The 14,931-nt window shown below is 40.0% G+C and overlaps 3 protein-coding genes across 5 annotated transcripts; all 3 read left to right on the top strand.

Moving 5' to 3' along the window:
- The first annotated feature begins 39 nt into the window (after positions 1 to 39).
- LOC124308683 (probable cytochrome P450 6a14) lies at positions 40 to 2,820 on the top strand. Of its 3 annotated transcripts, XM_046771635.1 has the most exons (7): positions 40 to 216; positions 494 to 786; positions 877 to 1,246; positions 1,477 to 1,814; positions 1,881 to 2,114; positions 2,214 to 2,465; positions 2,539 to 2,820. In XM_046771635.1, the coding sequence occupies exons 2-7, from the start codon at positions 600 to 602 to the stop codon at positions 2,703 to 2,705; spliced, it is 1,548 nt and encodes a 515-aa protein (XP_046627591.1). In that variant the 5' UTR covers positions 40 to 216; positions 494 to 599; the 3' UTR covers positions 2,706 to 2,820. The 3 variants fall into 3 exon arrangements, with proteins under 3 accessions (XP_046627591.1, XP_046627593.1, XP_046627594.1); XM_046771637.1 differs by lacking the exon at positions 494 to 786 and having other exon boundaries at positions 42 to 216; XM_046771638.1 differs by lacking the exon at positions 40 to 216 and having other exon boundaries at positions 646 to 757.
- A 3,889-nt stretch (positions 2,821 to 6,709) lies between these two features.
- Positions 6,710 to 14,479, top strand: LOC124309481 (probable cytochrome P450 6a14). The gene is made up of 11 exons (XM_046773147.1): positions 6,710 to 7,032; positions 7,119 to 7,488; positions 7,860 to 8,197; positions 8,276 to 8,506; positions 8,584 to 8,835; positions 8,901 to 9,032; positions 11,929 to 12,298; positions 12,645 to 13,003; positions 13,077 to 13,310; positions 13,405 to 13,656; positions 13,701 to 14,479. Exons 1-11 carry the CDS (start codon positions 6,843 to 6,845, stop codon positions 13,907 to 13,909), a joined length of 2,937 nt encoding a protein of 978 aa, XP_046629103.1. The 5' UTR covers positions 6,710 to 6,842; the 3' UTR covers positions 13,910 to 14,479.
- On the top strand, positions 11,240 to 12,494 carry LOC124308689 (cytochrome P450 6A1-like). The gene is made up of 2 exons (XM_046771646.1): positions 11,240 to 11,837; positions 11,929 to 12,494. The coding sequence occupies exons 1-2, from the start codon at positions 11,651 to 11,653 to the stop codon at positions 12,300 to 12,302; spliced, it is 561 nt and encodes a 186-aa protein (XP_046627602.1). The 5' UTR covers positions 11,240 to 11,650; the 3' UTR covers positions 12,303 to 12,494.
- Positions 14,480 to 14,931: the final 452 nt, after the last annotated feature.

The raw sequence follows: 14,931 nt of genomic DNA, 5'->3' as shown, positions 1-14,931 counted from the left end.
AGCAACATCTTTGTTTTGTTTACACATAATTCCAAATACTCACGGTCTTTCGCAACCATCGGCGATAACATTAACATCAACGCGCCGTCTAAGTGATCAGTAGACTAGACACCACCGATAGAGCGTACTCAAAACACTAAGGCTCATTCATTCCGCGTTAGGACATCTTGAATTTTACCCCAGGAAAACTGAACCATCACGATGCGCAATATTAAGGTACGAGGTCGACGGTATAATAACATTTCCTAAAACCGTGAAAAAAAGATTTCATAATTAATCATATGGCGGTATTTACTTTGGAGCTCGATGGAAAACTGTTGCAATCGTTTACCGAATCGTGAAATCGGTTGGAAAAGCATAGTGTATTTACTTTCTCAAGTGTGTTTAATTTTTTAGTAATATGTAGAGTGAAAAAATGTCTCCAAATTTGATAGACACTATCAGCATAAGAATTAGTGCTCTAGTTGAAACATTTGATGACCGTTCATTGCAGATGAGCCTGTATCGTCAATCATAGAGAGCCGATCTTGAGCCGGTTACACAGCGTTCGTCTCCAAATTACAAACATAAGTCATTGGTCGTACGAAGTTAGTGGAACAATGGGGCTGATTTCGACGAACTTACTTTTCCATCTTTTTGGAATAACGATCACGATCGCTGGTGCAATATATCTGTACCTGAAACACGTCACTTACCATTACTGGAGATCTAAGGGAATCGCGCAGTCCGAACCTGTAGTTCCGTTCGGGAGTGTATGGCCAGTACTCACTGCAGAAAAATCTGTGGGTAAGGGGAATCAGTTTATAAGAAATTTTTATTCTATGGGCATGCGTAGTTGCAGACGTAGTTGAAACATTTATCATTCACGTGTTCCAGGTCAACTGATGCGCGACCTGTATTTGGAGTTCAAACGGAACCGTATCTTTGGCATCTATTCCTTCCACAAGCCAACACTGGTGGTCTGCGATCCTGAGATAATCCGGTTCATAATGACGAAGGAGTTCACGGCCTTCCAGGACCGTGGCCTGTACCACAACGAGAAGATCGATCCGATATCGGGCCACTTATTCCTCCTCGGTGGTCCGAAGTGGAAGCGCCTAAGAGTTAAGTTCACGCCGACCTTCACGACTGGTAAAATGAAGCAAATGTTCGGAATATTGAAGGAAATCGCGGAGAAACTCAGCAAGTGCATTGCCAAGGAGGCCAACCAAAACGGCGTTGTAGAAATCAAGGATATCATGGCGAGGTACGTGAAGTCAATACGTATTGTAGTGCATAGTATCGAGATAGGTCAAAGTGAATTGCATCCATATGAAAAAACGGCACTCTAACCACGGCAATATTTGACACCTTCGGTATTTTCACCGTTCGGAATGAGGTTATTCTACGTATACTTGACGATGCAGATTTGTATAGTTAAAAAGATTGATGTGCACAAGCACTGTGATACTCACCGTTTCTGATTCCTAAGGGCAGGTTTTCCACGGATGTGATAGCTTCGGTGGCGTTCGGAATTGACTGCAACAGCTTAGAGAACCCAGATGCGGAGTTCCGCGAATGGGGCCGGAAACTACTTACGCCCAAGCCAGTGAGGAATACACTGATGAGTTTGTGTCCGTCGATCATGACAATGTTACATGTCAAAACCATTGACACAGGTCCTTCGAATTTCATAATAAACACCTTCAAGGATACCGTCAATTACAGGATGGCTAACAACGTGGTACGAAATGACTTTTTGGACCTGGTTATCCAGCTGATGACCAAGGGTTGCGTAAATTCGGATGACGGAAATGAAGTGCAACGGGATCCAAGTAGGTGATCGTTTACTTTTCTTTCAAGTTTCTCGCACAGCGAAAATATAGAATATAACTATTCAGTCGGGGCCAGTGAAACGATTACCATGCTGGAGGGAGCAGCTCAAGTCTTCATTTTCTGGCTTGGCGGTTTCGAAACGTCTTCTAGCGCTGCCACTCATTGTCTCTACGAGATGGCAATGAATCAAGACATTCAAGAGAAGCTTGCCAAAGAAATTAATACCGTGTTAGAAAAGTTTGGAGGCTTGACGTACGATACCATCATGAAAATGCCCTATCTGGACAAGGTAGTTTCTGGTCAGTGAACGAGAATAATTTTCAAATATTTATCTTCGTGCTATCTGAATCACCCTGTCGTCAGTTCCCAACCAAAGTGCTATGATCCATGTTTCACAGAAACGCTCAGGAAGTATCCTTCCTTCCCTATCCTGAACAGAGAGTGCAACAGGGAAGTCGAGCTGCCGGAAACCGGATTCATTGTCCCAACTGGAACCCCGATAATCGTTCCAGTATTGGGGATCCATTGGGACCCCGAAATTTACCCTGACCCGGATAGATTTGATCCCGAACGTTTCAGCGAAGAGAACATGGCTAAGAGACATCGTTATTCATATTTACCATTTGGCGAAGGGCCCAGAAATTGCATAGGTGAGCTCTAACTGCAATCTCAACTTATCACGAGATGTACGTCCACTGGTAGTCATTTTTGTCTGTTTCAAAGGAATGAGGTTCGGCCTTCTTCAGACAAAAATCGGTATCATCACCTTGCTTTCCAAGTTCCGTTTCAAGCCAACACCGGACACCAAGGTTCCTCTACCTCTGGATACAGGAAACTTTCTACTCATGTCGCTTGGTGGGGTGACATTACGTCTCGAGGAACGACACTGAGGGTCAATAAAAATAGTGTCTTGTCAGACGTTCACCTCTGCTGCTCAGGAATTCAGCAATTTTGTCGGTGACTTGTTCTTACAGTGAAAAATAAACTGGCCTTACGTTGAAAGAATTGTTATTGCATTTCATTGTCCGTCTTCCGACCCTGCCAATTCTCACTTTAAATTTTTTTGCTACTCCAGAAGGGATGAGTGACCATATAAATACCATGTGACCGTAGAGTAACATTCATATCATCAACGTTCGTTGGCAATACCAAAACAGCACTAACCTTGGTGTACCACTAAGGATATTTGATTACCATTCATTGCAAATATGTAATTAGCTTTTACAGTCACCGTGAAGTACACAATTTGAACCACGGTCATGAGTATTTGGTCAAGTTGATTTGTTCAGAGTAGTTGGACGTCGGTAGTAAAGCAATTCGTTTTGATTTCATTGTACAAGTGTCAAAAACTAGGATTAGAGCTACATTTTTGGAATATTGAGAGATGAGTATTTCAAGTGACGTTTAAAAAATTTATAAACAACTTAAAAGAGGTCGTAAACGATCCCAGCCGACTTTAAAACTGCGCTCTTCAGCTAAAAATGGACATGGATTGGTGTCAATGACGAAATCACGAGCAGCACATTACGCCACATCTAGCGGTAATTTTCGAAAACGCATGACCACGCCGTAACCAATATTCGCCACAGGGGGATGGCCTATTTGCGGTGGGGGTCAACCAACCAATCGAAGGGAAGAAGAATCACCTCACGATAACCGCGAAATCGGCCGAACTCCGAACTCCGAACTCCGACCTCCTTCTATTCTACGCTCGAACTGCCGAGCGACAGTTATGTCTATTCGTATTCTCCCGATTATTCTCTCGTTTTGAGCTACCGATCCTTTTTCCTCTCATTCTATCGCTACTTTATCTACCGTTTCTCCACACCCTCTATCGTTGCACTATCGTTAACTTCTACCTATAAATTCAAGTCCTTTCCTTCCTTCTTATTTTCTTTTGATTATCCTAAGTTTCATTCAAAATAAATTCAGTATTGTGTGCCTGATGTCACCAAATAAGGTAAGGCTTCTGCCTCTGTATTGTATCGTTACGAAGTTGCTCATAATTTCTATTCTTTCTTATGGTATTCATCGACTTTGTGTGAATCATGGTCCACGGCTTAGAGTTGCAGTAAGCCGCCGTGCGACTGCATGATTTCAGTAATTAATAGTGTGCCTTATATTTTATTTCTGTTATTGCTTATTATATTTTTATTTATTTTTGTGCCTATTGTATCGTATATCGAGTTCCTTGGAGTACAACCGAGCGTAGAATCAGCCTCTGAATATTACCGCACCTTTTTTTCTATTGCTATTGGCAATTTTATATTATTTTTGCCTGTTATTCTTTTCTCTGTATCTTGTTAAGTTAGGTTCTGCGAATTATTCTTGATTCTTTTATACTACGGTGTATTTAGTGTATTTCTTTATTTTGTAAACTCTCCGAAATTCTCACTCTCTCATAATTTTGTATTTCGTATTCTCTCAAAAGTTATGTTCAGGAATTCATTGTTTAATTCCTCAGGTCCGTAATCATTATAAATTATTGATTCTACCGTTTGTGAATAATTCTACCGAAAGTTATCTAGTCGATCGTTTGCGCTACCGATTTTGTAAATTGTTAATGAATATCAATCTCTCGTACTGGTTATAGTCTATGGTAAGTTCGTCGTATTATCTACCGAGCTATCGTTACCTTGTTTTCTACCGATTGCAGTAAAGTTCTCTCATTTCTAATTGACAGAATAATAATTTTCGTAGCGTCATTTGCACCTTGGGTAAGATCACGTCGCCCAGTGACGTGTAGTTTTAAGTAAATTCTTGCATTATATCGCATCTCCCGACCTACGTTCATTTTTCTCTGTTAACTGCCGTCTCTCGTTTCAAAGCTACCGTTTACTGCTATTCTACCGAAATTATTGTGAACAACGATTGCTATTTTATTAACTACCGCCGTCGATACCATCTCATTTGCCTGTCTCAACCATGTAACCTTCTCGACGATTGACCTGTTCATTTTCCTTCTGACTTGAGTTTATTCTTTATTTCGTTATTTTCCTCCTGCCGTTTTTATTTTCGATTACACCTATCGATAGACATGTCGTCATAACATCATCAGCGTTGTATACAAAATAAAAAAAAAAACTTTATATTCACGAGAAAAACACATTTTCTAATGAAGGTTTGATGTTGTGACAGTCGTAGAATTCCAAGAAATCAATTCTCACGTAATTTAGTATAACGTTACACAGCAAAATATGTTTCCCAGGTTAACCGTAGAATTTGTCAAGATTGTTTCTTCGAAATCGCAGCGTTATTATGCGATTTTTAAAGATACTACTATCACCATGAACGCTTTGAATTTTATTGAAATTTAGTCCCACGGGCGGGTGGGGGGGCTGACTATACACGGCACTCGGCCCTCCTCTCCTTGATCATGAGAATTTTGTAAAATTGCACAAGGATTTTTTAAAAGCGAATTAGGTGCTCCCTCAGATTATGGTACGATAAAATTTCGCGTCAACTATCCCTTAAAATGATGATTTATAACGAAAAAACGACTTGGAAGAACGCATGTATGAAAACCATGACTATATGTACCGAATGATGGAATATAATTTCAGGTATACCATGTTCAATTCGAAGAAGTTTTAACTAGCATCAAAAAATTGATGCACAATTAATTTCCTAGTGATATAACTATCCATTTCTTCCAAGGTGAAAGGATATTGAAACGATATCGCGTTTCGCTATTTCCTTGTATGCAAAACTATCACTCCAAATCACAACAATTCCCAATGTATAAATTTCCGATCTTAAACCGCCATTACTTCACATTCTCTAACTATTTTCGATATTGCCACTCCAATCTATTGTTCATTCTATTTTCAACTAATTGGCTGTACCTGGAATTCATTTTGACTCGAACGGTGGTCAGTAATAAGCAGGTTCGACATCGCTCATCGTCAGAATCGATGAGGGATATTGAATGGCTTTCGTTCCACTTTAATTCCTAATTTGAATCGCACACACGTACGAAGACTGAGTAAGTGTGATTTCTATTGACTACACAAAGCGTATTTTCATAATCGGTCAACGATAAAACGACACAGTCCGAATATCATCTGACTGAAGTCGGAGATCTTTCATACTCGGATCATCTCTTTGCTGACACCGATGGTATACACCATATATAACATGTTATAATGCAAAGAACTTTTAAAAAAAAAGAAAGTAACACGAAAAATTTCGAGGCTTGATTTGCGTACAGGATTTGGTGGAATGGCCCATATATTTAAACAACCTGTTGAGAATAATCTTTACTAATATTAGGTAGAATTTTCAATAAAATTCTCACTCCAATTTACAGTTCACGTGATGTACTTATTTGTGACTTCGGAAAGAATAAGGTTCTATCACTTTTGTATCATGACGGTATAACCTGGTTACCAGGTATTAACCACGCTTTGTTTTTTATCACTAACCCAACTTCCGTCTTTAAAACTATTGACCCAAATCGGTGAGATCCGATGTTTTTATCGAGGCTCTTTCAATTTGATGTAGGCGATTATGTATGGTGATTATCGCGTCATTGTTATATCCATCAATAATGTGCACAAGATAATGCAAATTTCAAATATATTTTATAGAATAGTCTTCTTTAATAATGTGAAAATCAAACGCGCTTCCTCGCATTTGAATAAAATTGTTGCGATGAAAACAATTGTTGGATCCGTTGTGAACTGTTGAATGAATCATGAAATCGAAACATATTTCATCATTTCTATGAGCCGCATTTAATCAGCTTAAGGCTCGAACGAACGTGAGCTGATGAGTCTATCCTTAAAAAATATACTCGTCGAAATTGATGCTTATTAGGCAAAAGTGAAAGTGAAAAATATAAATCATGACACGTCTTATCGAAAAGCTCATTCATCCAAGATACAATCCCTTCTCCCCTTAATTTGAACGTTCAACGGTGTTCTTTATTTCATCCACAAAATCTTGAATATCATTTCAGGTTGCACGGTCAGTAATATAAGTCTCAAAATCTCCATGGTCAGGGACATACCTTACCAGTGCGTTGAATGATGGGGCTTGTTTCGGAAAATTTGCTTCTTCAGTTTGTGGGAATAATAATTACAATCGCTGGTGCGATATATCTTTACCTGAAACATGTCGCTTACCATTACTGGAGTTCGAAGGGAATCGCGCAGTCTACACCTACTATTCCATTTGGAAACCTGTGGCCGGTCATTACTGCAAAAAAGTCCGTGGGTAAGGAAGCCAGTTGACAAATTATCAAAACGTGCAACGGCAAAGTGCCGAATATGAACTCTATACTTATCGTTGACGTGTCTCAGGTCAACTGATGCGTGACCTGTACTTGGACTGCAGGGAGAACCGCATGTTTGGAGTCTATTCCTTCCACAAGCCAACACTGGTGGTCTGCGATCCTGAGATAATCCGGTTCATAATGACGAAGGAGTTCACAGCGTTCCAGGACCGAGGGTTGTACCACAACGAGAAAATTGATCCGATGTCTGGCCAGCTATTCTTGCTCAGTGGTCCGAAGTGGAGGCCCCTCAGAGTGAAGTTTACGTCGACGTTCACCACCGGGAAAATAAAACAGATGTTTTCGCTGGTGAAAGAAGTCGCGGTGAAACTTGGGAAGTGCACGGCCAAGGAGGTGGACCAAATCGGCGTTGTCGAAGTCAAGGATCTCATGGCCAGGTCGGTCGAATCAATAACCCGTACTATTTGATTGAAATGGAGATGGGGCAGAATGTTCAGATCGATGTTTCTGTCGGTTATCATGAGGCTGAAAAATCAAAATTGCTGAAAGTTTCGGTAGCCGAAGATTTTTTTTCCCTGATTAATGGTGTTAATGTCGTACAAATATATTTTACTGTGAATAAGGTCTGTAGATAAATACATACTTTCATTTGGGAGTTTGAATGCAAGCCTTGTTTTTGAAACCTTTGAGATTTTGATGATCTGACCCGCAGAGATTTGACGTAATTATCGACCTGAATTTATGCCAGTCGAGATTTTCACCCGCATTAGCACCCTGAGACATTACCATTTTTTATTTACGAGTGCAGATTTAACACGGATGTAATAACTGCGGTAGCCTTCGGCCTTGACAGTAATAGCTTGGAGAACCCGGAAGCGGAGTTCCGCGCTTGGGGCCGGAAACTTCTTGAACCTCAAATTTTTAAAAATATGCTGATGACACTGTATCCGTCGATCATAACGGCGTTGAACATCAGTTTTAATGACAAAGGTACTTCCGATTTCATAATAAATATCGTCAAGGACAGTATCGCTCATAGAACGGCCAATCACGTGATTCGAAAGGACTTCATGGACCTGGTTATCCAGTTGATAACTAAGGGCTTTGTGAACTCTGACGACGGCAAAGACGGGAGTCAAGATCCAGGTAGACGATGTTTTGCTTTCTTCGAAGTACTGTAAAAGTGAAAGTTTAGATACTTAATGCCGTTTACCGATAACGTAGCTGCCAGTGAGAAGATCACTCTATTGGAAGGAGCAGCTCAGGTCTTTGTATTCTGGGTTGCCGGCTTCGAGACGTCTTCTAGCGCCGCCACTCACTGTCTCTACGAGATGGCGATGAATCAGGACATTCAGGAGAAGCTTGCCGAGGAAATTAATACCGTGTTAGAAAAATTCGGAAGCTTGACATACGACAGCATTATGGAAATGTCCTATCTTGACAAGGTTATTTCAGGTCAGTTAACGAAAGTGCTTTGCAGACAATCATCTTCCCACCAATTGAATCAAAGTGTCATAATCAATGTTTCGCAGAAACGCTCAGGAAGTATCCTTCCTTCCCAATCCTAAACAGGCAGTGCAACAGGGAAGTCGAGCTGCCCGAGACCGGGTTTGTGATCCCAGTTGGAACCCCGATAATCTTTCCAGTGCTGGGAATCCACCATGACCCCGAAATCTACCCCGAGCCGGAGAGATTTGATCCGGAACGTTTTAACCAAGAGAATATTGCAAAGCGACACCAATACGCTTACCTGCCTTTTGGAAAAGGGCCCAGAAATTGCATCGGTGAGTTTTTCCCCGTGTCTCGACTTAGATACATGTCCACTCAGTCATTTCTATTCCTTTTATAGGCATGAAGTTCGGACTCCTTCAAACGAAAATCGGTATCATCACTCTGCTTTCCGAGTATCGTTTCAAGCCAGGACCGGACACCAAAGACCATCTACCCACCGAAACAAAAAGTTTTTTTCTCACTCCTCGTGGTAAAGTGACGCTACGTATTGAGAAACGGCAAAAAAAATGAGCAGAACTGAAAAATATGTATGTTCTTTTCAATTACAGTTGTGTCTATACTTTTCAGAGATCTTGTACATTCAATGATGAAAAATGATACGAAAGTAAAATTACATTATTCCGAAAATTTCTCACTAGTTTTCATCGCCCATCACACATATTGACATAGCATAGTATCATTGAAATCAATAAATAGAGTATTTTACTACACTTCCGTATGAGCTGTTCAAGGATTGAACAGTTTTGTAAGTTATTCGTTGCAACGTATGAATTACTTGAAAATGCATCGCGCTTTGCTCAGAGAAATATTATCGCGTTTCATAATCCATCCTCTACCAATACTCGACGCAAGTATAGGTACAGTTAGAACCAGGACCTATTCGTCCAGATTTCACTGAACTGTTCAGACAGATGCCAAAATCCAAACAGCTCCAATTCCAGGAAATCCTCGCGATTTTGTCTAACCCAGAAATGGCACAGGATTTGCCGGGTACAAATTTCCGAGCGTTCATCGTCGGTACTTCAACCTCTAGCTAATATGAATATTCCCATTATAATCTATGAACTCTTTTATATTTATGATAAAATTATAATATACATATTTCATCATTCTGTTAGCCACATTTTACTTACCTAAGGTTCAAATTTCAACGTAATCTAATGAGTCTATCCGTGTAAAATATGTCCCCTCATAACTGATGCCACTTTCTGTGGTGAGATAAAAAAAAAATGAGATTGATCAGACTGATCATGAGACATCTCATTAATTTTTGGAAGATCAAACGCTCGCACAAGGCACTCTGATTACGAACGACCGTCCTTGGAAAAAGAAGTCTGTTGTTACTCTCTTGCCAATGGTGCTTAGAAATTGAGTTATTATATCGTCTATATAGTCTAGCGATTACTCTACAGTATACTTATTTGGTGTATTCGGAATTCGATTTGACCTATACAGTGGTGAAGACGATTGAACGCATTAGCACATGATGGATGGCTTTCACTTTACCTCTAGTCGTGGCCCGAGCTACATGCATTTACGAAAATTGTGAAAAGTCCGACTTCTATTTACAACAAACGGTATATGTTCATTGCCGATAACCGAGAATAAAACAATTCAAGTACCATCGGAACTGCGACTAGAATACTCAGCTGTATGAAGGATTCCATCTACCGAGTGAAAAGTTTGAATATTCGTATAATAGGTACGTTGTTATTGATATTGAAAAACAAAAGACACGTCATGTTACGGGGTAATTTTCTGAAATAGTCGACCCGAAACACCTAAACTCCTGAACTCTGTTTCGATCTTGAGAAGACGATATCATTTTGAAATTTCCAAATACTTCGAGTGATATCAGCCATTTAATTTTCACCTCAACGATGTGTCGTCCAAATATTTCGTATAAAAAAATTTCCACCCTTCATACTGAAAGTAGATTATTCCAAGAATAATTATGCATCACATTTGAAAATATTTTACGTGTTCCTATTCATTAATAAAACATTTCAGCGTTGGTTTCACTCAAATCCATTAAGCGCATCAAGAAATCACCCCGCTGGGTGCCCATATTTGGGGGGTCGTTTTCACCCCTTTGAACCATTTATTAGCAAATAAATAAATAAACTTGTCTCTTAGTTTTCGATGCATAAAAACGGACATGAAACGGATTAAAATCGGAGGAGTTCCTTGTGAGACAGTTTTCATGATCATGGGTTTTATTGACATGAAAAATATTACGTAGAGACAATTGAAATCGTACCCGATAATCGACACGTCGTTATAAGATTATTAATAACGTGTGTTACAATAACTGAAGCCAGGCTTTCTATCGCAATCGTGAACCGGGATTAAGTAAACGACAAAAACATACATTTGAAAAACCGTCCGAGTGCGCATCGCTAATTTCGAACTATAATGTGTTATTCATTTGAAATTGAAGGTAGTTAGTTTGAGATTATTACACTTAGCGTTGTTAATGTAACCTAGAGATTACAGCGTTCTAGCGCAGACGTAATAGACTGTATTTTCATATGAAACAAACCAATTACGTTGGAATTTTGAAGGCTGCAGTCGAAATACAAATGTGTCGCATTCTGTTCTATACAAATATGCTGGTATGAAAACCTTATGAATTGTACGTGCTGTAAAGAAAAGTACTCCCGTAATAATCTCGATATATTCAATGACGTTACACAATTCATTGGACACTGGTATGCGAAATTGTGTTCATGACAGACAATTGTTTGACTCATTGCTGATTATGCAATTCAACATACAGTCAAAATAACTTTCTGCATTTTTCTTGTGCTGGTTATAATATTCTATCAACGTGAGGTGAAACATCAGCGCAATCTAGGGAGTCTATCCGTACAAAAGATGCACCCTCAGATTATTGCTAATGAAAATAGTGATGAAAACAAAAACGATTCATTGTCCGAGTAGAAATAAAGTTTACAATGGGGGATTCAATAAAAGTCTCAATTGAATGAAGTTAGTGATAAAGTGTAATTCCAGGTTGCGTGGTCAGCAACATAAGTCCATGAATAGCCTTGCAATCAAGGGGATCCCTGATTAATTTTTGGAACGATGGGACTTTTTTCGGCAAACTTGCTCCTCCAGCTTCTGGGGCTGATAACTGCGATCTCTGTTGCGACATATCTTTATTTGAAACACGTCGCTTATCATTACTGGAGTTCAAAAGGAATCACGCAGTCTGAACCTGTCATCCCGTTTGGTAGCTTGTGGCCGGTTCTTACGGCGAAAAAATCTGTGGGTAAGGAGAATTCGTTTGAAACATTCGATTTTATGGAAAAACAAAATCCCAGATAAGGTTCGGATATTCATCACTTGTAACTATGTTCCAGGTCAACTTATGAGCGACCTGTATTCAAAATTCAAGAAAAACCGCATATTCGGAATTTACTCGTTTCACAAAGCCAACCTCGTGGTCTGTGACCCCGAAGTGATCCGGTTCATACTGACGAAGGAGTTCAGGGCGTTCCAGGACCGCGGCATGTATCGCAATGAAAAGCTCGAACCACTTCTGGGAAACATATTCCTAGTCGAAGGTTTGAAGTGGCGACGTCTCAGGGCCAAGTTCTCACCAACGTTCACGACCGTGAAAACGAAGAACATGTTCTCGACGGTGAGAAAAATTGCGGACAACCTCAGCAAGCAGATAGTCAAGGAGACCAACCGGAGCGACCTCGTTGAGATGAAGGACCTCATGGCCAGGTAGGTCGGATGAAAAAATCGACACGCTTGTTTTTTTTTTACGTGACAGCTAGAAGATGATCAGACACTCATCGTTGATGTTTGTTTGGAATTTCAATAGTCTAAGCGGTCAAAAGTATCAATGGCTCCGAGTTCCAAAATTTTTTTTCCACTTTGGGTAGTTTTTATGGTTTATCAGAAGATTCGACCTTCTGGAACTTCGGACAGGTGCGAATCCTTAGTACCTTAGGATTTCTACGATTCTGTTCTAATGCTATATCTGTATAGATTGGGCATAATGGTCGGCATGGTGTTATACTATTTAAATCTATAACTAATGGACAATATGGACAATTACCGATCATTATTTATTGTGCCATGCTAAAAGATTTTCCACAGATGTGATCGCGTTGGCTGCTTTCGGGATTAAAAGCAACAGCCTGGAGAATCCGCAAGCGGAGTTTCATGTCTGTGGCCAAAAGCTCGTCGAGCCTAAGCCAGTGAGGAATGCACTTGCCACACTGTGTCCATCGGTGATGAAGATGTTCAACATAAAATATATTGACAAAGAAATTTCAAATTTGATAATCACCGTCTGTAAGAACAGCGTCGAATACAGGAGGGCCAACAACGTCGTCCGAAACGACTTCATGGACCTGGTCATTCAGCTGATGACCAAGGGTTACGTGAACTCTGATCACGGTAAAAACACGCAACAGGATCCAGGTGAGCGATTGATTCTTTCTTTCTTGATAGTCCACAGTGGTGGAAATCCAAGAAGTAATTCATATTGATCTAGTGACTGACAATGAGAAGATCACCTTGCTGGAAGCAGCGGCTCAAGTCTTCATTTTCTGGTTTGGTGGATTCGAGACCTCTTCTACCACCGCCACTTACTGCCTCTACGAGATGGCAATGAATCAGGTCATACAAGAGAAGCTTGCCGATGAAATTAACAGCGTGATACAGAAGTTCGGCAGCTTAACATACGATTCCATCACGGAAATGACGTATCTTGACAAAGTGATCTCAGGTCGATAAACGAAAAAAGTTAAAATATACTGATTCGTATAGTTGCACCAAGTTACTCGTTTTCCCATCAATGATTTTATATTCGTTCCTCACAGAAACCCTCAGAAAGTATCCATCCTTCATGATCCTGAACAGGGAGTGCAACAGGGAAGTCGAGCTGCCCGAGACCGGGTTTGTCGTCCCGGTTGGAACCCCGATAGTCGTTCCGGTGTTGGGTATCCACCGCGACCCCGACATTTACCCTGAACCGGAAAAATTTGATCCGGAACGCTTCAACCAAGAAAATACCGCCAAGCGACACCGATACGCGTACCTCCCGTTTGGCCAAGGGCCCAGAAACTGCATAGGTGAGTTGCAACCGCCATCCCGACTTGGATACACGTCCACTCAGTCGTTTCTGTCCCTTCAACAGGCATGAAGTTTGGCCTCCTTCAAACAAAAATCGGTATCATCACTCTGCTCTCCGAGTATCGTTTCAAGCCAGGACCGGACACCAAAGTTCCCCTACCTGCCGATACAGGAAATTTTTTTCTGACTCCGCAAGGTAGAGTGACGCTACGTGTTGAAAAAAGGGAGAAAAATAAAAAGAATCAACTGTAACAATAAGTCATTTTTTGCATCGTTATGTATATATTACCGTCTATGTTCTACAGAGATTTTCTAATTCCGAGAAAGAAAAATGGTGTGAAAGTAAACTCACGTCATACCTTACATTCTTGCTACATCTCAGTACCCATTGACTGAAATTTTCGTCACATAGCATACGGCCAATACCATATAAGATTGGTAAATCAGATGATCCTGAATCCAAAAGTGCAAATTTCAAACACCTTACACGCAGCATACAATCCGCGCGCATCTTAAAGAATGCCAAAAAATTAGCCCATCTCAAAATTATCATCTCTTCTAATTTTCGAAATGTAGGTAAATGATAGTTCTGAGGTACCGAAAACATGCTTTCGGCTATCGACAGCACAGCGCTTATGAATTGAAGTTGAAGGAACTTCCAAATAAATTGTATAAAATGAAAGTGCATGACAAATGGGTGCCTACACTAATCGTCAATAGAATGGCTATGTTATGAGAATGTACGTTAGGCTATGAAATAACCTCCAATAAAACTTTCAGAAAACTTGTAATTACAGTAACTTAGCATGTGTAAATAGATTCGTATCTTCGTCGTTTACTTTTGTCACTTACTCTACAATACTTTGATTTATTCAATATAAATTTAATGACGAATCAACAAGAAGAGAAACAATTAAATCAAACAGCTTATAAACAATCTTGACAGTAAGCAATTCCCCCAAATTTCAATATAACAGCAAAAAGTAGATCCATTTGTTTTAATTTTTTAGTCAATAAAATAGAGGCGCTTAAATTGAAGTTTTGCCGGAAGCACCAATTTCGCCAATATAAAAATAATATGATTCATTGTTATTACAGTAGGAGATTTCCAAGTTTGATTGCTTGTCGAGGCATGAAAAGTTACCGCGCAATTTTAAATATCCGATTCAGAGGATCTTCCATAGATTACATAACGCTGTAATGGGATAGTACGTACATAGGCTTCCCTTTACTATACCGTAGAATTTAGCGTTATGTAATTTATCGAACCTCGC

The sequence above is a fragment of the Neodiprion virginianus genome, chromosome 7 (assembly GCF_021901495.1).
Source record: "Neodiprion virginianus isolate iyNeoVirg1 chromosome 7, iyNeoVirg1.1, whole genome shotgun sequence".
NCBI classification, from domain to species: Eukaryota; Metazoa; Arthropoda; class Insecta; order Hymenoptera; family Diprionidae; genus Neodiprion; species Neodiprion virginianus.
This window is presented reverse-complemented; position numbering and strand designations above follow the sequence as displayed.